Source organism: Thrips palmi, unplaced genomic scaffold (genome assembly GCF_012932325.1).
Source record: "Thrips palmi isolate BJ-2018 unplaced genomic scaffold, TpBJ-2018v1 HiC_scaffold_11, whole genome shotgun sequence".
Lineage (NCBI taxonomy): Eukaryota > Metazoa > Arthropoda > Insecta > Thysanoptera > Thripidae > Thrips > Thrips palmi.
Window position 1 is genome coordinate 7,532,288 of NW_023144622.1, and position 26,052 is coordinate 7,558,339.

Consider the following 26,052-nt stretch of genomic DNA (forward strand, 5'->3'; position numbering starts at 1 on the left):
GTGGGGAAAGGGGTTTGGAGCCATATTCATATCCACTTGCGGCAAGTAGCATCCTGCACGGAGACTAGATATGCCTGCCTGTCAGTTTCCAAAACATTTGCGCCGTGTCTTCTCCAAGTTTTAGTATTTTGGTTTGCAGGCTTTAGAAATGGATCAACAAACAGCAGTATATTTGTCCAAAGCAGCGGCCTGCCTGCCAGCGTCTGAAGGCATTTCACAGCTGAAAAGCCATCTGCTGTAAGTAATTTTCTCTTGAATGTGAGGCAGTGTTTCCACGTTTTGACAGGTTAATCTGTGGTTTCTTGTTACTGTAAAGGTTTGTGTTTCGTTGTTTCAGATGGGTTTCCTCGACTGTCTCAGGTGACAATGCCGTCAATAAGTCTACTATGTGTCCGAAATGCTGTCAGGTGTGGAACGATGGTAAATTTTCCTTGAAGCTAAAATCTTCAGGATCTCCAGGTCCACGCATGGTCAAAATATTAAGGAAGTTTGCCGAAACTCCTGCAAAATTAAACCGAGTGGAGAAAAGCTTAATGGAGAGATTTAAGAAAAATGTTCGAAATAAAATGGTAAGCAAGACAATTTAAATCTTAATTTTAACAGATGTTCAAGAGAACTTTTCTAATTGTTTCCATTTCTTCAGGTTCTTCACTGTCAAGCTTGCATGAATGAAACAGTATTGCAGACTACTAAACATGCCCATCCTCAACTTGACAAGTATATTATTAAAACTCCAGTACAATCAGGTGCAGCCACTTTGCCAAAGAAGAAAAAGAAAAGGGATCGTTTTGCTGGTCTGAATGTCTCTGCTGTTTTATCAGTAACTCCTTCACCTGGAGCTAAGTCCTTGATTAAGGTAACGGATCTCACCAGTGAAACATCAGCTACGCGAAGCACTGACCGGCAACAGCATACAAGCGGCACACCATCACTGCCCAAATCTATTCAGAGTGATCCGATAGGTCAATTTAATGTTAAGAAAGGACACCTGGCAGGCAAAAAGAAAATGAACTTTTTGCGGGAAGAAGTCAAGGCCGCTAACCAGGAAAGGTGGATGGAAGAGAAGAAAGCCTTATCAAAAAAGAACTCCAACATGAAGCGGAATAGTAAATTGCAAAATTACTTAAGGACAGCACCAAAGGAGATACACTTGGAGGACCGAATCAATAGCTTATTACAAAAGTAAATTTTAATAAAGACAGGATGGGACAAACTGTAGTCAGTGGTTGTATTTTTGTTCCTCCTCTAAGAGAGAAAGACCATTTGCTCTTTACAAATGTTGTGAATTTCACTTTGACCTTCCAACATAGGTACATTAATATACACAAATATATCACAAAGGGATTTAAAAATAAATACATAATTTAAGATGTTTCATCTTCTTGAAGATCATCAAGATCATCTTCCCACACTCCCTCATCTTCAACCTCTTCTTCATCTTGTCCTTCCGACTCGCTAGAATCTGAGATGCCCTCCGATTTTCTGGATGTATTTGCCTCCAAATTTATACTATCATCTGAAGAAACAAGAATTAATTTAAAATCCAAATACTTGTAGTTGTCAAAACTAATATTCTCTTAAACCCACCTGCATAAGGCCCAACTGTTTTCAAGGTTTCAACAACAAGATTGTTGATTATTTCTCGACATTGGTCTGCAAACCCAGAAGGAAGCCAACCATCTCGTTCATGGCATTTGACATCTGGTACAGGGAAAGGCACTTTCTCTATCATATCTTGAATTTCTGGCACATGGACATCACAGTACTGCAACAGATTTTTCACAAATAATGTGTTGTAAACAATCAAAGCAATCTGCACATATGAGGAGCAGCCAAAAGCATACTTGGTAAAACATTTGTCGGCTTGGAGGAACCATGCCAGGAGTGAATACATAATTGCTTTCCTGGTAGAGTTCAGCACCATCCTTGGATTTTTCAGAAGCCTCAGAACTACTGTATGGAAGTTCTTTATTCAACAGGGCTACTTTTGCCTGGCAAGCAGGTGTCATTTTGTAAGGTAAAAGGTAATTTGTGTAGCTTCGCTTGGCTTTCACTTTTGTCTTCATCCCACCTATAATGAAAGAATACTGAGCAATGGACCACAAGGACACAACATTCATCAACTTAGCCGAATACAAATATGTATCCTCACCCTTGCGACGTAAGCGATAATCTAGAGTCTGGTAGATTCTAGATGAAGGGTCCTTCCTTGGATCATATCCAAATCGAACCCACATGACTCTCCAAGGACCAGTGACAAAGTAAAAAGCTACAGATGGTAATAAGAACTTCAACTGATCATTAGAAAACTTAGTTTTGCACATAAGGGCATATTTAGACCATACAGGACGTTCTTCAAACAACTGTAAAAACACAACATAATGATTATAAATACTTTGAAGTAATAGAAAATAAAATGAGTTGAGGTCAAGGTAAATTAGGTTTATAACAGACCTTTCGGACAGATGCCAAATGCTGTTCCTCCAAAAATTTTACCCGTAAAAGCTTAAGGGCCATGTCTCTGGGCTTCTTAGGAACCTCTGGTACATCAAAGTTAACAAATATTGCATGAATGGATCTTCTTCTACGTGTCCTACCAATGATATTGTGTGGAACTGTTGCTTCAGCTGGTGCATCTTTTCTATACATATAACCCTAGGCAAATAAAAATAAATGTGTACTACTCTAGTATAAATTGACATTAGCATCTTGACAGGGCACTCAGTAGATAGGGACATTACCTGCACTGTGTCCATCCTTGAGAATGCAGCAGGCGGTAGGAAATACATGGCAGGATTATGTATCCAAGAAAGGGGTGCCATGCCCTCTGGTACAAGTGTTTTATAAATGCATTCCATTTTCATAGGATCATTGGGAGGCGCATGCATAGGCAAATATTGGAAATCACAAAGATCTGTGGTAAGGCCGTAGATGTCAATCAACTTGGGAACTTCCCTTTATAATCATAATCATTCATCCAATAAAATAGAAAAACACTTACTGTTAAATTTAAATACATCTCTAATTTTTCCTACGACTCTGGCCTTAGTGCTAATAACTTGATCATCTGTTTTCTTCCGTCTAACTTTGACTTTAAGCAGAACAGCAGACACTTGATGCTTGTCACCACAAGCCGGTTTGCAGAACACGTCGTCGGGACGAAACCGCAGTTCTAATCGACGATTTTTCTCACAGTAGGCCTAAGTTAAAAAGAAATGAAAATTGTGAAATCCCAAATTTTTAAGGGCAGTAAAAACACGACGATCAAATAAAGAAACACAAACAATAAATGAACATAACCTGTACCCACCGTCGAAATGCTTCGGATTCCACCTAGAGTGTTTAGCATCTTGTCAACGTTGACAACACGACCCGGGTACTCAATACATACCAGGGATTTTCCCAAACCTTCCTGAAATTGATTCATTGGGGAATCCATCGATAATTTTTGGATGAAAACTCGCCGCCTCTGCGTTGTTAACGAACAGACGAGCGGTCGAACATTACCACCTGTCGATCACAAAGCGTACACCCTCGCACAAAAACTAAAACGATGAAAACACCATTGAGAGAAAGAAATTTTGTAGCTTTGTCATCAATTTTTGTTTTTATTACGGTGCTGTAGCTCCAACAGATTAAAATCTGAAGAGAAAGATTCCCATAGTTTATGCCCGTAGTTTGGCCAGCCTGGTTTGTTGACAGGAGGTTTTGTTTTCAAATTTGTGTTTGGTGTCCCGGGGATGTCAACTATGGTGTATTTGAATCTTTGCTCGTTGTTAAGTCATTGAAGTAGTCTCAAATACCCGAAAATGATTTAGCGGAGTACCATTGAAGGCTGCTGACATGACAGACCCAGCTATTCTCTCTGCTTTGTGCCAGAAGCTTGGTATGTTTACTTTCAATGGAGGTTAGGCGACCTCACATTCCTCTGTCGCTTTATTAAAAATTTCATTAACTCATCACTTATTTCATTTATTTGATACAGGGCATGGCTTGGAAGAAGTTCGTGTTCGAGCTTTGGACTCAATCCTTTGCAAGCTCGATCGGGGTTTCCTTGAAATAGCTGATCTCATCCGGTCAAAGGATTTCATTGTTAAATTACTAGAATGGTTTGGTTTGCAACCTTGTCCTGCTCAAGAGCGGGTGCTAGCTCTTATCCTGAAGCTACTGAAAGTATGTGATTCTCTGTGCTCGGTTTCGCTTGAGCCTCTTTGAAGTCACCATCTTATTGACACTTTGTACGTTACGTTCTAGCACGAAGGTTCCGATCATTTAGTCGCTCAAATTGGGGCTCAACGTTTCCTTTTGGCTTTAAATGCCATAAGGGAAAGCCTCCCTTCAGACCTCTGTCCTTTACTGGATGACATTGCTGGCTTGGTTAATCGGTCACAAGTAAAAGAGTTGCCTGAGAGGGGTAGTAACATGGATCAGCAACCTAGTAAAAAACTATCAGAAGGAGACTTTGTGACTGGCTCTGGAAGTAGTGCTGGTATTGGCTTTCTGGATGCATCCCTTCAAGAAGCACTGCAAGTTAACCTAGGCCCTTCTGACGATTCAGTTGAGCAAATATTACATCTGCGGTATGAGGAAAACTTTGGTCCACCTTTCCTACTTTTTATTTTCATATTGGCACAGCTTTGATAACATGACTATTTTTCCTAGTGATCAAGACCACCTGGAAGCACCTCTCTCAAGCAGTGTGCTGAAACACATCTTATTACCGTGGCAGCCTCTTGTGTCTACTGATCGTCATGTCCTCATAGCTGTGGAGGGTTCTCTTGGAAACACGCTTGATCGAGTACAGCTATTGAATACATGCTCATTTCTTACGGATGTTATGATGAGAGATTTCCCTGCCGAAATATTTCTTCAAAGACCTTCGATTGTCATGGTATGAAGTTTATAACTTGATCAGAGTAAGAGCGTTCATGTAGATTACCCAGATCATTTCATTATTTCTTTGCAGACATTTATGAGACTTTTGAAGTCAAGCTTTATGTCTGGGGATGATTATCTATCCAGAATGATAATATCTTGCCTCCTAACTCTCACTAACGCCCTTTTAAGCCGCCTTCGATACTACCAGGATCCCAACATGGCTAATCAAAAACAAGAAGTGAGTCCAAGTTTATACAAGTCTTGAAGTTTTGGCAAGAAAATGACACGGATTTTACTAAATTTAACCTTTTCTGCCTTTTATTTTAGAGTTTTCTTCATCATGAGGATGACAATGGGTCTCAGACATCAGCCGAATCTTTTTTGTCCAACTTTGCAGACCAAACTGATGTTGAAGCTTTAAAGAGAGTACCTGAATGGAATGATTATGTCCACAAACCATCTGACCCACAGACCTCTTCTCATGCTTCATCACGAAGCCAGTCATTTCCCGAAGGCAATGGCAGTATGGGGAGATCCCACTATAGTGAGGCTCAGGTAGAACCTATTTTTCTATTTAAATATTACCCTGGATGTAATCATCTGAAATATGGCATAACACTTATACTATTCCATTTTTAAAGGTTCCTTCAGATAGTAGTGCAAGCGAAGAGTCTTCAATGTTGAGGCTTCATCAGTGTAGTTTGCCTCAGTTCAGTTTAATTTCTATGCGTTATGTTATACCACATGTTGATACACAGTCTGAAAGTACTACTCTACTCTACAAACTGAGCTGTTTGCTGACAAATTGTGTAACACCTCAAATATGGCTTGCCCCTGCATCTGATATGGTTGCCACTGACATTGCTACTCATTTATTTGAGATGTTGGAGAAACTTGGAGAAACATTGCTGATTGATCGGTAAGTTTATAATTATGCGTATTTGTTTGTACTCAATGTTTTCAGAGAAAAGAATTTTCCCTAACAAAGATTTTCTTATTCTTCTCCAGGTCGCAAACAGCCAGCCGCTTAACTCACTTACAGTTACTAGCAGTTACCCGCTACCTTCTTCAAAGTCTTGTACCCTTAGAAATTGCCGACCGATGTCTACCTAGACAAATGAAACAGGCTTTATGTGTTACCTTGCTGGATGGTTCCCTTCATGCATTCTTTCCCTCATTGCATTCAGATTTACGTCAGTACACTCAAGTGAGTGTCCCCTTTTTAATTGTTCTGCTCACTGGATTATGATTTGCAGCTCATGATTATTTACCTTGATGTATTTTAAATTTCAGACTTTCAAGAATGTGCGGGATGTAGACAGTGTCAAACTTTTTGAAAGCACTCTCTCAGTGGCTGAGTCCTTAAGCAGTGCAGCCAAACTGCTGACATTGGAAGATTTGTCAGATGGCTCCAAAGTAGTACTGAATACAGAATGTGCTCTAGTTTCTTTGGCATTCCATCAAGATTATAGATTCATACCACTAGTCTTGGACACCTGTGCAAAAAATTATCATAGGTATGTTTTGATTTTTAAAACTCTCTTTTGAACATCAGGTGCCCTGTTTTGAATAAAATTGATTTCATTCTCAGGTGGCATTTAACAGAGAGTGAAAACTCTACACTTTCTTGCATTTTGCTGAAATTATTGTCCCATGCTGACATAATTGTAAAACGGGCAACATATTCTCACCTTCATAGACTGGTTCTGGAGAGCCTCAGTGTGCAACATCCCCATCAATCTCCAGCAGAATCTCTTGCATTTTTACTTTTTAACACCCCATTGTTGCTAGAAATTACTACCCATGGAATTGCAAATGCGGATGATTTGGTAAGGCAGCCAGGAATACTCTGCAACTAGTGTATCTTTCTATTTTGTTCACTGTCTGTATCTTGGTCTGTATTTGTTTCCTTTTTTTTTCTCTCCAGGTACAAAATTATGCTGAAGACATCATACTGCATGCTCTGAAAGGCAGGTTTTTACTAGGGACTGCCCATTGGACACAGTTTCTGTCATCCCTGGAACCAGTGTTGCCCCTGTTACAATGTTGGTCTGACAAACCTACAGCTTTGGGCCGTTCTATTATCACCATGTTGAACCCGGATGTTGGCTCACAAATGAGCTTGGGATCTAATGAGGTTTGGACCATAAAACTTTCCTGGTTGTTACAGAAAATTCCCTTTTTCAAAGCAAATAATAAAATGAAATGGTGTTTGTTTAGCTCTTAAAGGGAAACTTGAGGCTTCTCTTCTCCAAAGACGATTTTGTAAGAGGAGAGGCTCTGTCACGTTTAATTTGGCTTCTAACCAAAGAGGAAGATGCATTCAACAAATTACCTCACATAGCCACATTGCATAACTGCGCCTCAGATAGGATATGCCTTGTGGAGAAAGCAGTCGATGTTTTCCATAATATTCCAGATGAAGTGTTCTACCAGGTATAATCTAATTTCTTTATGGAATTGATATGTGAATAACACCTAATGATTGTCGTAAATCAAACTTCCTGTTCTTACAGGAGAGTAGCCTGATTCAGGTCTTTGAAATTGTCGAGTCAAGTGATTTGGAACCACGAATGCTGTTGTCTGCTGTTACTCAGTTAGCTGCGATGCTAGAAGACCCTAGACATCATGAAACTTTCCTTTCCCGTGCTGGATTAAGTTTATCAATTGAATATCTACATGCTGCAGTTGTAAGATTCCTTCTGAACCCATTATTGCTGGTGTAAGACACCACACTTATATAATATTATCTGATTATATTTGAATTGTGTTTCAGTTTGATAAACGTTTTGAAGTCTATCCAGAAGTGGTAGTGCCGGTTATAAGTATATTAAGAAGTTTAAGTCTTCACAATTCGATAACCAGACATCAACTGTCAAAGAATATTGCCATATTTTATAGTGTTCTTAGAGGTATTGAATTTGCCCCTCTTTTGATTTTGCCCCTCTTTCGAACCAATGTTGTAACTTATTCAGATGCAATGAACCTCTCTTTCCTTTCAGGTCTTATCATGTTTCCTTCAGATATGCGGTTGCGTTTGAATGCATCTCAGCTTCTAGCTGTGTTGTTATACAATGATGTGATTATATCTGCAGCACCTCGTTCTTTGCCTGATGGCTTTGTCATTCGGGGGCTGTCAGTGCCTCACCTCATTGAGTCAAGAATGAATCTCCCTATAGTCTGTACAACACATTGGAGAACCAGCCATTACACAGAACCATTAATGACAGGTGAGACTGAACGGGTCTTCTCATTAATCAGTGGCAGTTTTACTGTATTCAATTCATTAAAAAAATACTAATTTCTTTTTATTCTGGTGTAGATGTGTTGTTACGTAATGAAGAATGCAGAGCTTTTTTAGCCACAGCCTGGAATTTGAGTTACTTTAAAAGTGATCAGTCACCACTTCTATGGACAGGCAAAAGTCTACCTCCACAGGTTCCTGTTGCTCAGAAAAACTTCTCATCATCTTTGTCCTTGAACAAAAAGAATTTGCAAAGTCTACAGGCTTCAGCTATACTTAATGTGTGTCAAAAGCAATTAGTTTGTATTCAAGAAGCATCAACACATTCTGATGTGACAAACTCTTTGGATATTTTAAAAAGGTGAAAGAGAGTACATTATTTTACAGTATTGATAAATGATGGTTGACAGTTCAGGCTAACTTTGAGATGCTTTCTTTTTGTCCAATGTCAACAGTGTTCTTGCTTTGTATAATATGATAAAGGAGACTCATTCAGTTGTTGTGAAGTCGTCATCAGATGTACTGTATTTTAAAAAATTATACAAAGATTTATCATGGCGTCAAACATTTAGACGGTTTCTTATGGCAGCTCCTGCAAGTGTAGAAGACCAGGCACTTTTGGTTCAAATTCTTCAGTTTCTGAGGGCACACGTTTCAAACTCTGCTTCCTTAGGTATGATTTATTTCAATTGACTACCATAATTTCTGAAATGTAACATCAAGGACTAACTATTTTCCTCAAAAACTAAGGAATTAACGACAAAGAAGGAAGATGGCTTTCAAAACTGCTTCAGCATCCCTCCCAGCCTCTTCCAAACCTCTTCCACACTGTGGCTCACACTGGCTATGCGGGAGATAATGAAATGCCTCAGGCACTTTCTCACTTGCCCAAGGTAAGTTAGTATGAAAAGGGAATATAAATAAGGGCATGTCTATTTCTTACTAACCATTTGTACTTTCCAGTGGAAGGACCTCTGCAAGCAGTTACTCAAAGTCATTACTGAGTGTTCGAACTTTGAATATTACCCATCTGATCATATCAATTCTGCCTTGGAAGCACCAAACAAAAACAGTGAGACTCTGGAAGGTAACAAAGAAAACAGAGGAAGTGCCCAGAAGTCTAAGAAAAACAAAAGTTCTAAATCTGGTCCCGGCAGTAAAAGAAATAGTGGGGCTGAACTGGAGCGAGCAGAGGAGTGGGTTGAAGAAGTTGTGTCCAGTGTAGCTGATGAAAAGCAGTCCTCTCAAAACCGAAGTTGGACTCATGTCATTCAGAACATTGTGAGTTGCCTCAAGTCAAGTGACACCCAACACTTCTATAACCTAGGTAAGTTCAGGACTCAGACATCATTTAATTTTTTCTTTCCTCTTCTAAAATAATTCCTGTTCCAGCTTATTTGAATTGGCTTCTGTGGGCTTTGACTCATCTTACAAGTAAGAAAGGCTGGAGCACTGATCTAAGAAGATCGGAATTGAAAAGTCATTTCTCAGAAGTGCTGGGCGTGCTTGTGGAGCTTGTCCAAGCTTTCCACTTGGAGTGTGGGAAGGGTGGCAGCTCATATATGGGACTGAGCATTACTCGGGCGTCCATTCTTTGCCTGAACCATTTATTAGACGAAATGCAGCAGTACCAGGATTTGAAAGTAAGTAAAAGTTTTCCTCTTCTTCACCTCAATTTTTTATTTTAAGCTCTCACTCACCAAATTTAATTATTCTCCCTCTTGATAGTGGGAAGACTTCTGGCACAGGGCAACAAGGAAAGAATTTAAAACAGCCTTTTATGTACCGTGGCTTCCCTCATTGTTCCAAAGTCGTGAGCCAGTTGTCAGAGCAGCAGCCTTACAACTAGCTGCTGGAGTGGCACTTTCTCCACAAGGTTGTGAGAATGTTATGAATATGTTAGTGGATCATCCTGACATCTGGATGACCCCTCTGTGGTATGTTAAAATTATCTATTTGATTGTTTGTTTTGTATTGGTAAAGCATTGATTTACATCTTTATTTTTCCTTGTAGCATACTTCTTGATAGAAATGAGGCCAGTGCTGTTCGTGAGCAAGCTGCAAATCTACTCACACATCTTGCTCGATGCAGAGTAGACAGTAAATCTTGTGGAGATAATGTGAGTATTTTATTTAGAATCTTCAACGAAAATTTGAGAAACAAAACAATTTTTTGCTATGCAATAAAATTAACTAACTTGCAGGCTCTTGAAGATGCTGCTTTTGAAGTGTTGCTTCAACGCATTTCAGAGGAAAGCTTTCTGGGAGAAATTTGGGCAATGCTTGACTCCTTATGTCTTGCTACATGCTGGGAACCTAGTCATAATTTATCTGGGGATGTCGGTGTTGGCTTGATGCACTGGTCAGTGTCAGAGAATGACACTGAGAGCAGAAATTTTGCCCACCTGCCTGGAAACCAGTACATTTTAGTCAACAATAAGTCTAGTAAGTTACAAGTGCTGGCATGTGTTGGATTTTTTGTTGTTCAGAAAAAAAAAGACAATTACTATATTTCTGATAGTACTGAATATTTTTTTCATATTCCAGGTTCAGACCATGACTTTAACCCTGTACCATCTACTCCCGCTCTGATCAAAAGTTTGTGCAGCTTTTTGAGCGCTATTGGTGATATGAATCATGACACCCTGAATACATTTGCTAAAGCAGGACTTTCCACACAGCTTCTAAGGTCTGTTATACTTTCTTCAAATGGCTGAACATCAAGCTTTGATTGAGCTTGATCTAATGTATTGGTTCTTGTTTTAACAGGTGTGTTGGTACTGTGCCTCCTCTGGACTCTGAGAATAAAAGGGCAGTTCATTTGTATTGTGACACTTTGAGAATGTATGCCAGTGTGTGTCATTTAGTGAGTCAATGCATTTCTTGTAATATTGTTAGCTGTCACTACATCCTTCAGCAGCCACACACATTTCACAAGCTTTTAATGCTTTTAGATCCAACTCTCTTTCGTAAGTAAAATTGTGAACTGTGGGAAGAATTTATGCAGCCCTTTTTCCTTCCTTGATTCAGAAAGTTGTCTTTTACAGATTTAGAACCTCCAGCTATGTTAAGTTTACGAAATAATTTGTGGACAGAGGTACTTTGGCTCATATCCACACTCATAGCAACGTCTAGTGAAAGCGGTGCATGCAGAGAGCAAGATGGGCATTCAGTGCTTCACTCGCTTCTCATAAGGTCTCGTGGAGAGCCACTTGCCAGTGTGTTAACCATTGCATTATCTGGTTCAATGTTGACTGAATTGCAGCGAGCTGGTATGGCATGTGTTCAGTCTCTCTTGTCTCACCCAGCAAGTGTAGCAGGACAGCCTTTTGCTGTATTGTTAGATGATGTGGATGCAGATTTCAACTCATCCCTTGTTGTAGTCCAACAGGTCCTGTGATAGATGTATATTTTTATCATTGTTAAATTGAGTGTAAATAGTTTGTACAACTTGTTTTACTGTTTTCCCCTTAGGCTAACTTGGACGACTCAATTGGAGCATCGCTTTCCCGTTCTTTGCTGGCTTTGTATGATGTGCATAGTTTACAAATGGGATCTGTGGATAAGCCTCATCCGGGTTAGTCTTTCCCTCTGAGTGTGATTGCAAACACAAACATTTGGAACTGAAACATTTATTTATTTATTTATTTAACAGGAAGCTCGGATTGGCAATCACAACGAGCGGCTGTGGCCGGGGCCCTCTCAGCAGTTCTGGAAGCATCAGTCACTGCAAAAGCAGTCGCACTGAAGCAAGGTTTAGTTGAGCTCCTGTGTGCTCAACTTGGGGCAATTCAGTCTCATTTGGTACTGGAACCTGGAGAAACAATGAAGCGTCTTGCCACCAAGAAGAAGGTTGTGATTCAAACTAACTCTAAAATATTTTTTCCCTCCCTCTCCTCACTTTAAGAAACCCCATCTACTGTCTTTTCCCCCCTATGTGATATTTCAGGTGTGTCCTGTGCTGCAAGATTTGGACCTACTTCTAGGATTACTGAACAGTCTTACAATACAAAATGTTCCGGCAAAAGAACTAGCCTCTGACGTTGGAGTGACTGATACTATTCACAAGCTTTGGATGTGGTGTCAGTCCCTACCCAATTTATTGCTAACTGTTTTGAGGTTTTTAGCAACTTTAACTTCTGGATGCACAGCAGGTTTGACTGAACATTCCACTTTCATTATCTTATTTGGTCAATCCAAATTTTATGTAATTGTACTGTATGCTTTTTTTTAGCATGCCATTCTTTGGTTTTGACAACCTGTGTGCCTGGCTTGGGCTTAAGGCGGACACCCTCCTCTCAAAGTCTCTTGCATACTTTGGTTGCTCTAGTTCTTCAAGAAACTGAAGCAGCTAGTGGCAGTCATGATTTAACTATTTTAACCATAGCTAGCAGTGTCCTTGGTAATGCCTGCTTTGTACCTGAATGCCGTACTGCCATCACAAAGGTAACAAATTTGATAAGAAGCACGTTAGCTTAACTGACTGTCATGGTAATGGTGCTGTATTTTATACTTCTATGTTTTCCCCCTTTCAGGGTAATCTTTTGCGAGGAATTAGGCTGCTTCATACAAGCTTGTCCAAGAAAAGTAAACAAAAAAGGCATGTAGAGACTATTTGGTTGAAACTTTTGCTCCAGCTCTCTGCTCATCAAGAAGGCCAAGTCATTCTTCCCAAGGTAAATAGCACAAATTATGTTTTTTGTCCCTTGTGACTTCCATACTGAGAAAATAACATCAAGCACTCATAATTGTGACTTTCATGCAGGTTCCAGATTTTTTGGAGTATCTATTGCAGCTATCTCAGGGACAAAACAAGAACAATAAATTAGCTCTTCTTATTCTAAGAAACATTGCCTTTAGCCCAATTAACCGGCCTCGAATGCTTGGTTCAGGTATTCTATGATGATTCTTTTCTTCATCACTGCTCATGAGAAGTTTTGCATAATTTTGTTTCAATCATCTTTCAGGTGAGTTCTTGCTGTTGATCAACAAAAAACTGCGAGAGGGTGATACAGATGAACAGGTTGCTGCTGCAGCTTCTCTATGGGCCCTTGTCGCAAACAATCAGAAAGGAAAATTAACTGCCAAATGTGTCGGTGCTGATGTACATATCTTAGATTCTCTAAGGCAGTTAGCTGTGTGCCAAAAGCCTGGAGCAGACTTTGTTGCCCAATTAATGAATTGCGTTCTCAAAATACTACGCCATGAGCCTGGGAATAAATTGTCATGAATTGATTTTTAAAGAATGTGCTAAAAGTAATTTGTAGTTCAAATTTTATCCATGAAGTACTGTTATGATTTCTAATTAGTTTTCACCAGCCTGTAGAGTGGGCTGCGAGTTGTAGAGCTTCCACATAATTAATAATTGTTGTTTGAATGGTGTCTATTATGCGGGAGAACTACAATAAGATTATCTTGTTAAGTTTTGTGAGAATTATTAATTCAGATCCCTAGCTTGAAGTATGAAAATGTCTATTTCTTTCTAAGAAATAAATGAAATTTTCATTTTAGTTTAGTTTGTACTACCCCTTGACATGACATGAGAGCAAGGTGCTGTTCCAACAATCTTTCTGGGCTTATCATATGCTTGGGAAGTAAAGTCAGGGAAAAAGATATGCCAAAAAGTTAAATTTTACAGGTTTATTGAGTAAAATTTGTACACTGTTTAATCTTCAGGTCATTCTTTTGGAATGAAATTGGAATGTCTTGCAGAGAAAAAAAATGCAATTTAGCTACAGTAGGATCAAATGCTGAGTGAAATGTGGAGCAGTTTGGACAATTGACTGGATACCTCATTAAAATAGTTACAACAAGATTTGAAACAATGGTCATTGCACTCCAACTTCTTTCATACATTTCATTTGCTCAACAAAAATAATGAAGACAAACATTCAAACTATCGTCCAGCAATAAATCTCACAGTTCGTATAAATAGAAATTAAAACTATGGCAGGTTTTCAAAACCCTTCACAGGTGTGGCACAGCCACATGACCAGTTGTCCATCACACTGCTGACCAAACAAACAATACTAACAAAGTTGGAAAATGACATGCTCAGCTCTCATGGATTAACCTAAGCCAAACAATTCCTCATTACAACACTGTGCAACTAGGCCTACTAACTGTCCAGGTCAGCTTTGAGGTGAGGTAATTGGATCTAGAATAAACTTAAATTTACAGCTTCCCTTCAGCTTCTAGCCTCTTCTTGAGGGATTCGGGCATGGCAGGGGGTGGGGGTCGGGGCATGCGGAGTACAACTTTGACAGCGTCATAGATGAACCACTGAAGACCAGTAAGGGTACCAATCATGATAATCCTAGCAGTGAGACCCTTCCACAGTCCTCCGAATCCGATCTTCTTAACGACTCCTCCAACGGTGGCACTCTTGTCCTGGTTGAGCTTGGATACAAGGGTGTCAGCAGGGTGGGAGACCAGTGCGCAGAAGACACCAGCAATGTAACCAGCAGCGAAGGTGACAACAAGCTGCTCGTTCTTGGTGCATTCTCCTCTTGGCTTAGGAACAACATACTGGTACAAAAGCTCAACAGTGCGCTCGAAGCAGGCGAACTTCATCATGGTGTAGGGGATCTGGCGGCACCACAGAGGCACCAATCCCTTGTAGAATCCATTCATGCCCTCTTCAGCGAGGATCTTGGGGTAGCACTGACGGAGAGTGTTGGCATAACCAGGCTGTGTCTGGATGCGCACCTTGGCAGCCTCCATGGGAGACAGCGCAATGTCAGCGAAGAACTCAGCTGAGGCGGAGGCAGCCAGGTACAGGGAAGTTCTGTACAGGAAGGCGTTCTCCTCGCCCAGCATATCAGCGTAGACAACCTTGAAGTACTCGTACAGGCCGAACTTGAACATACCCTGCATGGAGTAGCCGATGAAGGTGGGTGCCCATCCCTTGGCCAGCCCCCGCATACCGTCCTCCTTCATGGTCACGGCGAAGCCCTTGAAGATTCCGGGGTACTTGACGGCGTCCACCTGCATGCGGCATTTCACCAGATCCAGGGGGACGATGGCGGTGTGGGTGATGCCGCAGGACAAGATGCCACCGAGTCCGCATAGCGCGAAATACTGGTTTGAGCCGAATTCACAGCTGTCCCCGGTGGCGACGGCGGCAGCAGACACAGTGCGGCCCTTGACGAGGCTCTGTGCGGCGGGCTGCTCCGACTGGCAGTGTGCCACCGTGAAGGGGCTGAAGAAGGGGTTCTTCTTAGCCGCCTCGAACAGATTCTGCATCATCTTGATCACTTCTGGCGGACTTCCAAGGGGTAATTCGACGAGCGCACTCGCCACTTGCTGACTTTGCTCCAATGGTGGACCGAAAGGACGAGGGTCACGTGACCGCGCCACAGCCTTGGTCCGGTCGGCGCAGCGTTCCTCGGGCTGCCTGTCTTCTCCACTTCTTTTTCGTTTGTTTGGAACAGAGTCGTGAGAGGACGAAACATTTTTTCAAAGAAATGGTAAGCTAGACGTTTTTTGGATAAAGTGACCCACTGATTAGTTTTGGGAAATATTGATTTTATATAGAAAAAGGAACGATGGGTGAAAATCCCTAAAAGAAAAAAATGTTTTGTGACAGGTAAATTTTTCATAACTTATTTACAGCCTTCTCCCCCACCTCCCCTCCCCCACTTTTTTCTTCTGCTGTGCACCGCGGTGCTCAGGTTTTGAATCGGTACCTGGTCCAAACTTTGGTGCATCACTGCAGACAACTCCGATTGAAACCGGCGTTGAACAGTCTCCAAGCTGGTACTGCCACCTTTGCGCTTCTGCCCTGTCTAAGCTATGTCTACGTGCATGTACAAGTTGCGTCCGATTGTGAGCCATGATGAAACCTTGCCAGTCCCCAGCCACAACATGTATCACATAAAACCGATCCAAGAGGCCGCTGGAAAGGTCAGGGCCCATCTGGCGCCACCACGGTACGTCTTGCCGATATCTCGGAGCGGGTGCAGGAGTTGATTCAGGTTAGAAGCGCGTGCGTCTTAAGCTGAGTGTGCCGGGTGACGTGGACCTAACCTCTCATCATGACCTTTCTGTGTGGAGGAAGTGGCCCTAACAAGCAGTTTCCTTATTTGCTGCTCAGCGTTCTCCCATAGAACCACTCTGCCCGTTGGCACCCTATTGACGCCTTCGCTTCTGAATTGTCTTAGCTGTCAGTGTCATTCCGACTGATGATGCAAGCCTTGCTGTGTTTGCGTTATTTGTTTGGCTGCGCTTGTGTGTGCCATCTGTATTGCCAGAGAAAATGAGCAGATTGAATCGCTGACCTTTTGGGTTTAATCTGTTTCTGGTTTGTTCTAGGGTTCTCAAGGCGACATGGCCTCTCTGGAAGGGCGACAGGAGGACATCCTTAAAAAGCTTGCCAAGCTTAAGACTGACATTGAAGACCTGAGAACAATACTCCGACAACCTAGTCAAGTCACAGCAGCATCTGTCACATCTGCCGGCACCTGCCCTCCATGTCCTGAGGTAGGTTCAACATGGATATTCTAGTTGAAGTCATTAATTTTTCATGCCTAACATTTTAAAATTAATTTAAAATTGTATTTCTAAAATTTAGCTGGGAGAGTCACGAGACATTGTTGTGTATGCTAGCCCAGAGCATCCTCCATACTCCCTTCTTGGCCTGGCTCGCTTGTGGGGTGTGTCCTGTCCACTCCAGCTGACAAATCACACCCATTCATCAGTCAAAGAAACCCCAGCCTGCGCTGAGTCATTTTGTAATTCTGTAAATGGAGCTGCCCAAATGCGGATTACATTGGTTTGGAAAGATGGTATATATTTTTTTTCTTGAGCAATTTTTTATAATCTCTCTTCATTATTTTGCGGCTTATTGTTAACTGTATCCCTCATCATTGTATCCTTTTTTTTCAGTTGGTGCTGAAACAGAGCTGGTTATCAATCCTATCAAGCATATTTCAATTCGGGGTGAAACAAATATTCTGAGATTTTTAAGCAGAGTTGGTCCTAGCAATTTGGCATACGAAAACACTTCAGACCTGATACAGATTACTCAACTTGATGAGGTGCTAGACAACTGTCAGCGACTCGCTCGCAGCCGAACAGTCAAGGAGAAGCAGGTAATTAAACTTCTGACCACCAGTTGCTGTTTTAAAATACCATTGGGAAAACAATCTAAATGTCTACCTTGTCTCACTGCAGGCAATCATCAGAAGCTTCAATGCTAGTCTGGGCAAGTCAGAATGGATGGCTGGGCAGGCCAAGGTATCAATTGTTGACCTTGCTGTCTGGTCTGTTGTGAAGCAACTAGGAAGTTCTGCGACACTCACCCAAGCTACAACAAAATGGATGGAGCGTTGCAATGCACTCTTCCAATGAAATGTGCCTTGCTGTCCAAACCTTGGAAACGTCTGTGTATATGGATTATCTCTCTTATGCTTCATCCTGGCTGATGAAGGAGAGCTGTGTGATACCAGTGGTGAAGTAAAGTAACAGGATTATCTTGCCACTGCCTGGTATTTGCTACTGCCAGTATACTCATTGTTCAAGTCTTCCACAAAACTGAAACTTAATTAACTATTTATGCTTTTAAAAAACAAAATTAATTACAATAAAAAAGGAGAGAAACAGCAGTAACATGTCTTAATTAATTTCAGCCACCTTGTGAGTTCCCAGTGGTTGCAGGTGGGCAGGGGACAGGATCCAGCCCGTCGACACACCCGTGGGACTTCCCCTCAGACGAAGGGCTCGCCGCGCTTCTTGAGGGCGGCGAGGAGGGCGGGCTTGGTGGCGAGGGCGCGCTCCAGGGACGCCACCAGGGCCTTGGTCTGGAAGTAGGGCGCGAAGGGCATGTGCTGCAGCGCTAGGGCCGCCACCCGGCCCTCGCGGTCGCCCACCAGCAGGTTGTCCTGGCCGGGGCTGAAGAGCAGTGTGGTGGGTGGCGACGGGTGCGGCCAGGCGGTGCGGGACGCGGGCAGGTACGTCTTGCGGCGCAGGTCCCACATGCACACGTCGTCCCCGGAGATGGACGCCAGGATGGTGGAGTTGCGCGGGCTCCAGACGGCGTCCTCCACGGACTGCGGCACGGCGGGACGGATTGAGTCTCTCCATTTTCCGAAGTGTTGTTCCCGCGACTCGGCATTGGGTCTTACCTGCATCCCCCCAGTCAGGGTGACCAGCGGCTCGTCCAGCCCCACGGCCCAGATACGGACGGTCCAGTCCGCGCCGCAGGTCAGGAAGATCTTCTCGCAGAAGGGGCTGGCAGACGGACAACCTCAAAGTTTGGGACTTGTGCAACGAGCACCCAGGCGATTCGCAGCCAGACTAGTACCTGAAGCTGAGGCGGTACACGGGGCCCGCGTGCGCCGCCACGACGGCCTTGTGGCGCTGCAGGTAGTTGGTGGAGCACGTGTGCACGCAGCCGTCCTCCGTGGCCACCATGTAGCGCACGGGGTCGTTGGGCACGGGCGCCATGCACAGCACGGCGGCGAACTGGCGCAGGCCGACCTCCCTCTCGGGGCAGTGGCCGGAGGCCTCCAGCAGCGGCGGCACCCCCTTCTCGCCGCCCTCCGCCATGGCCACGCGCAGCATGGGCGTCCACTCCAGGCCGCGCTCGCCGCGCCGCCACCGCACCACGCGCCCGTCCTGCCCCGCCGTCACCAGCACCTGCTCGTCGCCCGTCAGGAACTCCTGGCCCGACATCCACTCCATGGACCAGATGGGCTCCCAGGACGGCGAGGCCACGCCGCTCTCGCTGCCGTCGCCCGCGTCCGCCACGACGCTCTTCTCGGTGGCGGACACGTCGAGCAGCGCGAGGCCGCCGTTGCACATGCCGACGGCCAGCAGGTTGGGCCGCGTGCCGCAGAAGCTGAGCGCCGACACGGGGGACGCGAACCGGTACAGGCGCTCCGGCAGCTTGGGGTTCTGCGGGGCAGCAGAGTGGGAACGATCGACGTCCAGTGCGCTCTCCGAACCTAAGCCGCTCGGCCGCGCGGACTTGCCTTGGCGCTCCACATGCAGACGAGGCCGGTGGCTTGGTCCTGCTGCAGGTACTTGCCGTAGCCCACGGCGAGCAGGTCCGTGTTCTCCTTGTTCCACGTGAGGCAGGTGACGGCGCGGCCCGCCGCCCACTCACCCTCCAGGTGCCACAGCGGCTCCAGGTGGTACTCGAAGCGCAGGTCGGCGGCCAGGGGGTCGCTGGCCGGGATGCCGCGGTACAGGACCTGCTGGGCGCGGAACTCGCAGGCCGCCAGGATGCGCTCCACCTGCAGCGCGGCGCGCCGGAAGGACGGCAGCAGCAGCACGACGCGCAGCCGCTCGTCCTGCGTCTCGTCCTTGGCGTCGTCCTTGGACTCGTCCTTGGAGTCCACGGAGCGCGTGTCCGCGTCGCTCAGCGACAGCGACCGCTGCGAGGAGATGCGGTCCAGCACGGTCCGCCGCAGCATCCGGCGCCGCCGCTGCACCGCGCGTCTGTCCACGGGGCTGGGCTGCTGCTGCGGTGCGGGGGACGGCGTGGCGGGCGGCGCGGCTTGGGGTTGGGCGGCGGGGACGGGGATGGCCGGCGGGAAGCTGCCAGCCGAACCACCTGGCCACCGAGGACATGTTGAAGACCGTCTGTAGGGGGAGGTCCTCCGAGGGAAACCATGTCTGTCACGTTGCGCGATGCAAAGGTGGCAGTGCCGGTCCGGAAATGGCATACGGTCATTGGTGGTCCAGTTCCAGGTTTAGTTCGCGCCTGCGAAGCCCAGGTTGGGCCAGCCCGCCACGCACGCGTGTGCAACAGGCTGCCTACCCACGGCGCCTGCGAATCCCAGGGTGGGCCAGCCCGCCACGCACGCGCGTGCAGCAGGCTGCCTACGCGGCGCCTACCGTGCTCCGCGTCGAAGATGTCCCAGGGGGTGGCCTGCACCGCGGCGTTCTTCCTCCGCACGCGCGCCAGGTTGGTGCCCCTGCTGCGCACCCAGATGGCGGCCGTCTGCACCTCCACGGAGTTGAAGGTGTGCACGCCCGAGAGGTAGTCCTCGCGGTGCGCGTTGTCCGCCGCGATGGCCTCCGCCTCCTCGGTGTCGACGGGCGCCGTGAAGGAGGGCTGGTCCAGCAGCCAGATGGTGGGCGTCTCGCTGAGGATCACCGACACCGGCGTGTCTGGCGAGGTGAGCGGCGACGCCTGTGGGTTCCCGTTTTACGGTGGCACGCCTCCTTTCAAACTCGTAAACCAAACCAAGTTGTTTTGCTTTCTTTGCTTCAGGGTTCCAGGCGCTTTACTGAACAGCCCCACAGTGGGCCAGAAGACCGGCGCAGGCGGCCAAAATTCTCGACACGTTTTGAGCTCCAGAGTCGCTAAACAGGACACGAACCGAACGTGTGACCCCACCAATACATTGCTCTCCGAACGAGGAATCCATTGGTGGGGTCACACGTTTGGTTTGCGCCCAACTTAGCGACTCAAAAACGCGTCTGGAATTTTGGCCGCCTCCACCGGTCTTCTGGTCCACTGTGCGCCGGCGCCGCACCTTGATGGACGCGACCCGCGGCAGGGCGAACTGCGACGGCGCCTGGTCGTCGAGCGCCGAGAGCACGGACAGGGCGGAGGAGGCCGGCACCGACGTGCCCAGGTTGCCGATGCCCTGTCCGAGGCCGAACGCCAGCCCCTGCAGCCCCATGAGCGAGCCGGTGGCCACCGACGAGTCCCTGGTGACGGCCACGCCCATGCCGCTGCACGCCGACGGCGCCGGGTGGACGGTGACGGCGGGGCCGAAGGGCTGGGGCCCCGTGTGGGGCGGGCCGGGCAGGCCGGGCGAAGGGCTGAGCCCCGCCAGCAGGTCCCACGCGTTCTGCGTGCAGAGTTTTGTTTCGTGATTTTGTCGGAGACATTGGAAGCCCTGGCTTTCTTACCATGTGTAAGCCTCCAATGCGAAATTAGTGCTCGTATTTTTCTATACTCCTTCCACCCTCTGACGCAACCTCTTTGTTTTCAATTATTTATAGTCACCACACTATCTGTGTACACAGTGCAAACTTGTCAAATCGAAATACAACCCTCTTTTGAAACTAAAGTGTGTTACTGTGTTCTCAAACCCTGTGCATTCACTCAGAGTACATCATGTGTTTTTTTTTTCACGTTTTGGGCTACAATTTTAAATGGCCCAAAGTCGAGTATATCGTGCTGGAGCACTCCCTCAAGACTCCTTACACTATTTCAAGGGCCATTGTCTATCGCTCCTCCACCGCACCGGCGCTGTTCTAGCATCACAGGAAAAGTCATTTCCACTATTGGGCACCAAGCATACGATTCTTAGACCCATAGCAACGTTCCATATGAACTTCAGACAAATCTGGGGTGGTCGACCATTTTCGTCGAAAAGAAGCTAATGCTATATACATCGATTTTTCGCCTTTTGGGCAATTCATTTAAATTGGCCCAAATTCTATTATGTTGAGCAGGAGCTCTCTCTTATGACTCCTGATACTATTTCGAGGGACATTTTGGCCATGAGCAGACTTTTTCTGGCGAAAAATTGGAGTCTTTAAACCATGCTCCGGAAAGGTAGGCAACCCATCGGCCACAGCTTCACCGGACTGGGCTTCAACTAGCGTCACGGAAAAAGTCATTTTCACACCGAATTCAATGGGTCAGAGACCTTTGGGCACCGGGCATCTGTTTCTGGGACCCATAAGAAGGTTCCATATGAAATTCAGACAAATCGGAGGTGGTCGACCATTTTCGTCGAAAAAAATGTTAAGGCTATACATCATGGTTTTGTCACGTTTTTGGAAAAAAAATTAAAATGGCCCAAACTTGATAATATTGTGCTGGAGCACTCCCTCCAGACTCCTGACACTATTTCGAGGGCCATTCAGGCCCTAAACGGTCTTTTTCTGGCGAGAAACTGGACAGCTTTGAGCCTGCGCCGAGCAGGTAGGCAACCCACCGTGCACAGCTTCTCCAACTCAACAAGCATCATGGAAAAAGACATTTTCACACCAAATAGAATGCGTCAAAGGCACTTGAGCAACGGGCATCTGTTTCTGGGACCCATAAGAAGGTTCCATACGAATTTCAGACAAATCGGAGGTGGTCGACCACTTTCGTCGAAAAAATGTTAAGGCTATACATCATGGTTTTTTCACGTTTTGGGACAAAAATTGAAAATGGCCCAAATTCGAGTATGTTGTGCTGGAGCACTCCCCAGTACCTCTAGACACTATTTTGAGGTTCATTTTGGCACGTAACATGCTTTTCTAACGAAAAATTGAGAATCTTTCAAGCCTGCGCCGGAAAGGTTGGCAACCCATCGTCCACAGCTTCTTCGCCGCTCTAGGCCTCAACTAGCGTCACGGAAAAAGTCATTTTCACACCGAATTCAATGGGTCAAAGACCTTTGGGCACCGGGCATCTGTTTCTGGGACCCATAAGAAGGTTCCATACGAATTTCAGACAAATCGGAGGTGGTCGACCACTTTCGTCGAAAAAAATGTTAAGGCTATACATCATGGTTTTTTCACGTTTTGGGACAAAAATTGAAAATGGCCCAAATTCGAGTATGTTGTGCTGGAGCACTCCCCAGTACCTCTAGACACTGTTTTGAGGTTCATTTTGGCACGTAGCGTGGTTTTTCTAACGAAAAATTGAGAATCTTTCGAGCCTGCGCCGGGAAGGTTGGCAACCCATCGTCCACAGCCTTTCCACCTGTACGCGACGTATTGGATGGGTGGCCTGCCGCAAGGCGCACACACACCGTGACTGGCGGCCGGTCGTCCAGGAGGGCCATGTCGTGGAGGGGCCGCGGCGTGACGTCCACGCCGTCCATGGCGATGCGGTGCGCCACCCTCCTGGACAGCCCCCCGCGGCCGCGGCCGCCCAGCCCGCCCAGCCCGAAGCCCAGGGCGGGCCCCAGGGCCTGCACCGAGCGCCGGCCGCCGCTGAGGCGCTTCTGGAAGGACATGATGGACTGGCGCGAGCATGCCGCCGGCGAGAAGGTGCACACGCTGCTGCCCGTCGCCATGATGGTCGTGGATGGTCGGCGCTGTTGCTCGCAGTACCGCCAACTACGCGGCGCGCGCCGTCCGCATTGTCGCCAACCACACCAGCAGATCTTTGGCAGTGTCGCCAACATCTCCACCTGAACACCTCTCGCGCGGACTCGGGGGAGGGGTTGACATCAAAACAGCACTCACAACGTCACGTCAACTAGGTTTTATTCTCAATAATATTTACAATCAATATTTGGCCTACAAAAATATATCTTTGTTTACAAAATAAATAATACAACTATACCGGGTGTACAGTATTTATACACGGGTCACTGTTCATTTTTTTACCGGGTAGGTAGATGGTCCTAAACGTTGGAGATGTGTCTATTTTAGCGGCCAGTCATCAGGGAAGTACTCTCAAGCTCAAAAGTACTGTCGCTCTTCAGAGCCGATTCCCTCCTAAGGACAAACATACAGTCAGCTAGGTAAGCCGATGCTGGGCCAAAAAGACCTCTTATCAGGAGAGATGCATGTCTTTTCTTTTTATAAAAAAAAATGGGGTTAAATAAAATGAGTGACATTAGTAGGGCTGGCGTGCCTCTCACTGTATGTTCAACCTTAAAAAAGCTTCAAAAGCCATGTGAGTTTTGTACTGAACGAGTCGCGTAGTCTCATTCTGCGAGGTTACAAGTTTAACAGTGTACTCCTGAGTGAGCGTCGCACGACATCTCGCTCGCTGACATCTACTCTCATTGAAGGTCCGAACGACAGTTTTGTTTTCATCTCTTGAATCAGGCATCCATCCCGACACACATAAAAACACATTTACTTTCTTACACACAAAACACACACACTCTCACACATACACGCGCAAATAATCACAAGTACACGCACACAAAAGAGAAAGAATGAGCCGGCGCTAACCGACACACTGGCTTTCTACATCAGTAGCACCACCGTTACACAGCAAAGAGGGAAGAAATTACCTACACAATAATATAGCCAAAAGTATGGCCTTGAGTATGGATCGCACACGCCGTGGGCCGTGGAATCTGGAGGGGAATCTTAATGGTTCCTTTTTGGGTCGCAAGACATTGTGGCACCGTACGGAGTGCGGGGGCTGGCCTGGCTGGCCGTGGCGCCGTGGCCAGGCCGTCCCCAACTTTGTAGAGGTAACTAGGTTGTGGCATGGGGCCTGCCGTGCCGTGCCGAGTCCCCGCCCGGCCACCGCCCCTCCCCTCCCCTCCCCGCGCCGCGCCGGCCGCCGACATCCAGTACCCGGAAACCCGTTTCGTTAACAACTAAATCCTGAGCCGAGAGTCGCGGATTAGACTGAGGCGATGAACAAGTCGGTTTACGGTCGGCCGACTCCTAGAATGAGCGAAAATTGAAGGCGATTTCAAATTTAGCACCGCGGGCGTTGAGAGCCGTGCCATGCGGTGGCAGTGTCGGCCGTTCCGGCGGCGACAGCGGAATCGAAAGCGAGTTGAGCATTAGTGACAAAACGGACTTGAGGGTGCTCGCCGGCAGGATGACACACTGTGCGGAAGCGGGTGAAAGGGGCTTCTCTCTCTCTCCCGCGAAGCCAAGCGGAGGAAAAAGGCTAGTGGCACTATCTAACATTATCCCATTTCGCGATGAAGGCGCGTACAAGGCGCCCGCAGGCTGCTTCCGAACACCGCTTTCGTTTCTCCGTCTCTCTCGCACCCGCGCGGCGCGCCGCGGCGTTCCGTGAAGGCGCGAGGGAGACAGAGCCACGGACCGCGGCGGCGAATCAGTCTGCCGGCCGACTTTGGCGCGCATGCACGGCGGGCTGCGTCCGCGCGGCCGCGGCCGCGGCACTGCGAGGAGGCCGCGAAGAGGCGGACGCCGCCTTGGACGGCGCCGACGACGCGGACGCAGCCGGCGGGGTATCGGCCCGGAAAGCACACTAGTGAGTGGAGTGGCTCCAGATTCACTTTCCCTGCTTGCAGCTCGCTCGGCGCGTGACGGGGGCGTGGCGTGGCGTGGCGGGGCGGGGTGGGGCGAGGCGCGGACGGGCCTAACCGCGTATATACAAATAAGTACAGTAGTCAATTCCGTGCGGCCCTGCGGTGCCCTGCGGCCCCGGGACAGAGCAGGGAGTCCCTCGCAGACGAGTCCGATGGCGCGCCGCGCCACCAACGCAGTCGGGTCGAATTGGTTGTTGGAGAACAGGAGACAGATCGAGCGGAAGGGGGTTGGCGGGCGCGGCGGCAGCCAGGGCCTGCCAGGGCCGCGGGACTGACTCCCTGGAGTGCATGCAGGATATGGCGTCCGGTTCGAAGTATGGCCACCAGAGGGCGGGGCGGGCCGCGCCGTCCGGCCGGCGACGAGGGCTGCCACAGAGGCCGCCGACGGGAGCCTCTAACTGGCAGGGTTTGGTGGTTCGTCGCGGCGGTTGGTTCGTCTAGCCTCGTGGAGGGCCTCGTGGAGGGCCGGCCCGCCCGTCGCGTCGCCTTGAGCCTTTCTCTTGTCTAGCCTCGCGGAGGTCCTCGTGGAGGGCGTCGCCCTGGGCCTCGCCGGTCCTAGTTGTACTCGATGGGCGGCAAGAAGTTGCCGCACCGCGGGAAGTTGGGCGGCACGGGCGGCAGGTCCGCGTGGGTGCCCACGTGCACGACCAGGTTCATGCCGATCACGATGTGGAACAGGAAGTGGCAGTGGAACAGCCAGTAGCCTGCAAACAGAGAGCGAACGTTAGCCAAGTGGAGTTGGAAGCGGTCTCAGTCACAGCGCAGACGGGTCGGCCTGGCCCCGGCCTGGCCCCGGCCATTCGGTTCGTCTCGGTGCTGGCCCCCGCAGCCCCGTGACCCACCGCGGTGCACTGCGTCCGCCGACCAGGCCAAGCCCGCCAAGCCTTGCAGAGCGAGTCCTCCGGACGCGCGGTCTCTCTCGCACCCACGGGGCGCGCCTTGGGGCGCGCCGCACAGGTGCGAGAGAGACCGCGCTAGGTCAGTGACCGCGCA

The 26,052-nt window shown here is 47.4% G+C and overlaps 7 protein-coding genes across 7 annotated transcripts in view; 3 read left to right on the forward strand and 4 right to left on the reverse strand.

Annotated features, from left to right (window-relative positions):
* The first annotated feature begins 41 nt into the window (after nucleotides 1–41).
* On the forward strand, nucleotides 42–1,218 carry LOC117639511. The gene is made up of 3 exons (XM_034375250.1): nucleotides 42–237; nucleotides 338–569; nucleotides 644–1,218. Exons 1-3 carry the CDS (start codon nucleotides 149–151, stop codon nucleotides 1,184–1,186), a joined length of 864 nt encoding a protein of 287 aa, XP_034231141.1. The 5' UTR covers nucleotides 42–148; the 3' UTR covers nucleotides 1,187–1,218.
* On the reverse strand, nucleotides 1,214–3,528 carry LOC117639505 (general transcription factor 3C polypeptide 5). The gene is made up of 8 exons (XM_034375238.1): nucleotides 3,311–3,528; nucleotides 3,002–3,200; nucleotides 2,742–2,914; nucleotides 2,455–2,655; nucleotides 2,153–2,363; nucleotides 1,845–2,071; nucleotides 1,588–1,765; nucleotides 1,214–1,516 (listed from the first exon to the last, which is right to left on the reverse strand). The coding sequence occupies exons 1-8, from the start codon at nucleotides 3,437–3,439 to the stop codon at nucleotides 1,365–1,367; spliced, it is 1,470 nt and encodes a 489-aa protein (XP_034231129.1). The 5' UTR covers nucleotides 3,440–3,528; the 3' UTR covers nucleotides 1,214–1,364.
* Nucleotides 3,529–3,707: 179 nt separating this feature from the next.
* LOC117639501 (rotatin) lies at nucleotides 3,708–13,632 on the forward strand. The gene is made up of 33 exons (XM_034375227.1): nucleotides 3,708–3,886; nucleotides 3,986–4,173; nucleotides 4,255–4,580; nucleotides 4,663–4,891; nucleotides 4,967–5,116; nucleotides 5,206–5,433; nucleotides 5,520–5,797; nucleotides 5,887–6,085; nucleotides 6,172–6,395; nucleotides 6,470–6,707; nucleotides 6,806–7,015; nucleotides 7,099–7,314; nucleotides 7,395–7,568; nucleotides 7,655–7,790; nucleotides 7,881–8,108; nucleotides 8,201–8,483; nucleotides 8,578–8,795; nucleotides 8,873–9,015; nucleotides 9,086–9,449; nucleotides 9,515–9,765; nucleotides 9,851–10,059; nucleotides 10,137–10,242; nucleotides 10,327–10,567; nucleotides 10,670–10,811; nucleotides 10,892–11,091; nucleotides 11,170–11,513; nucleotides 11,597–11,699; nucleotides 11,778–11,974; nucleotides 12,072–12,276; nucleotides 12,357–12,568; nucleotides 12,658–12,798; nucleotides 12,888–13,014; nucleotides 13,090–13,632. The coding sequence occupies exons 1-33, from the start codon at nucleotides 3,844–3,846 to the stop codon at nucleotides 13,350–13,352; spliced, it is 6,816 nt and encodes a 2,271-aa protein (XP_034231118.1). The 5' UTR covers nucleotides 3,708–3,843; the 3' UTR covers nucleotides 13,353–13,632.
* A 115-nt stretch (nucleotides 13,633–13,747) lies between these two features.
* On the reverse strand, nucleotides 13,748–15,476 carry LOC117639509 (phosphate carrier protein, mitochondrial-like). The gene has a single exon (XM_034375248.1). It carries the CDS (start codon nucleotides 15,368–15,370, stop codon nucleotides 14,297–14,299), a length of 1,074 nt encoding a protein of 357 aa, XP_034231139.1. The 5' UTR covers nucleotides 15,371–15,476; the 3' UTR covers nucleotides 13,748–14,296.
* A 274-nt stretch (nucleotides 15,477–15,750) lies between these two features.
* On the forward strand, nucleotides 15,751–17,727 carry LOC117639510 (aminoacyl tRNA synthase complex-interacting multifunctional protein 2). The gene is given in 6 exon segments (XM_034375249.1): nucleotides 15,751–16,019; nucleotides 16,022–16,098; nucleotides 16,436–16,603; nucleotides 16,695–16,908; nucleotides 17,009–17,214; nucleotides 17,297–17,727. Coding segments are annotated over 6 exon segments (945 nt in total). The 5' UTR covers nucleotides 15,751–15,916; the 3' UTR covers nucleotides 17,474–17,727.
* A 67-nt stretch (nucleotides 17,728–17,794) lies between these two features.
* On the reverse strand, nucleotides 17,795–19,539 carry LOC117639713 (WD repeat-containing protein 78-like). The gene is made up of 4 exons (XM_034375588.1): nucleotides 19,096–19,539; nucleotides 18,426–19,018; nucleotides 18,247–18,352; nucleotides 17,795–18,171 (listed from the first exon to the last, which is right to left on the reverse strand). The coding sequence occupies exons 1-4, from the start codon at nucleotides 19,537–19,539 to the stop codon at nucleotides 17,830–17,832; spliced, it is 1,485 nt and encodes a 494-aa protein (XP_034231479.1). The 3' UTR covers nucleotides 17,795–17,829.
* A 5,418-nt stretch (nucleotides 19,540–24,957) lies between these two features.
* LOC117639576 (laccase-5) overlaps nucleotides 24,958–26,052 on the reverse strand; it is a 45,136-nt gene continuing 44,041 nt past the window's right edge. The window contains exon 11 of the mRNA XM_034375390.1: nucleotides 24,958–25,763. Within this exon, the coding sequence (XP_034231281.1) occupies nucleotides 25,615–25,763 (149 nt within the window). The 3' untranslated portion in view covers nucleotides 24,958–25,614. The remainder of the gene's footprint in view (nucleotides 25,764–26,052) is intronic.

What these genes read in the sequence shown, in the direction of transcription:
- LOC117639505 (XM_034375238.1), bottom strand. Translation starts at nt 3,439, where the DNA reads ATGGATTCCCCAATGAATCAATTTCAGGAAGGTTTGGGAAAATCCCTG. An exon ending in AGATGTATTTAAATTTAACA is followed by an intron (nt 2,915 to 3,001) that starts GTAAGTGTTTTT and finishes GCCTTACCACAG; the next exon opens with ATCTTTGTGATTTCCAATAT. An exon ending in CAAGGATGGACACAGTGCAG is followed by an intron (nt 2,656 to 2,741) that starts GTAATGTCCCTA and finishes TTATTTGCCTAG; the next exon opens with GGTTATATGTATAGAAAAGA.
- LOC117639509 (XM_034375248.1), bottom strand. Translation starts at nt 15,370, where the DNA reads ATGATGCAGAATCTGTTCGAGGCGGCTAAGAAGAACCCCTTCTTCAGC.
- LOC117639713 (XM_034375588.1), bottom strand. Translation starts at nt 19,539, where the DNA reads ATGCTGCGGCGGACCGTGCTGGACCGCATCTCCTCGCAGCGGTCGCTG. An exon ending in TCTGCATGTGGAGCGCCAAG is followed by an intron (nt 19,019 to 19,095) that starts GCAAGTCCGCGC and finishes GCTGCCCCGCAG; the next exon opens with AACCCCAAGCTGCCGGAGCG. An exon ending in GTGTACCGCCTCAGCTTCAG is followed by an intron (nt 18,353 to 18,425) that starts GTACTAGTCTGG and finishes TCCGTCTGCCAG; the next exon opens with CCCCTTCTGCGAGAAGATCT.
- LOC117639511 (XM_034375250.1), top strand. Translation starts at nt 149, where the DNA reads ATGGATCAACAAACAGCAGTATATTTGTCCAAAGCAGCGGCCTGCCTG. An exon ending in CAGCTGAAAAGCCATCTGCT is followed by an intron (nt 238 to 337) that starts GTAAGTAATTTT and finishes TCGTTGTTTCAG; the next exon opens with ATGGGTTTCCTCGACTGTCT. An exon ending in AAAATGTTCGAAATAAAATG is followed by an intron (nt 570 to 643) that starts GTAAGCAAGACA and finishes CCATTTCTTCAG; the next exon opens with GTTCTTCACTGTCAAGCTTG.
- LOC117639501 (XM_034375227.1), top strand. Translation starts at nt 3,844, where the DNA reads ATGACAGACCCAGCTATTCTCTCTGCTTTGTGCCAGAAGCTTG. An exon ending in ATTTTATAGTGTTCTTAGAG is followed by an intron (nt 7,791 to 7,880) that starts GTATTGAATTTG and finishes CTTTCCTTTCAG; the next exon opens with GTCTTATCATGTTTCCTTCA. An exon ending in TTTAGTCAACAATAAGTCTA is followed by an intron (nt 10,568 to 10,669) that starts GTAAGTTACAAG and finishes TTCATATTCCAG; the next exon opens with GTTCAGACCATGACTTTAAC.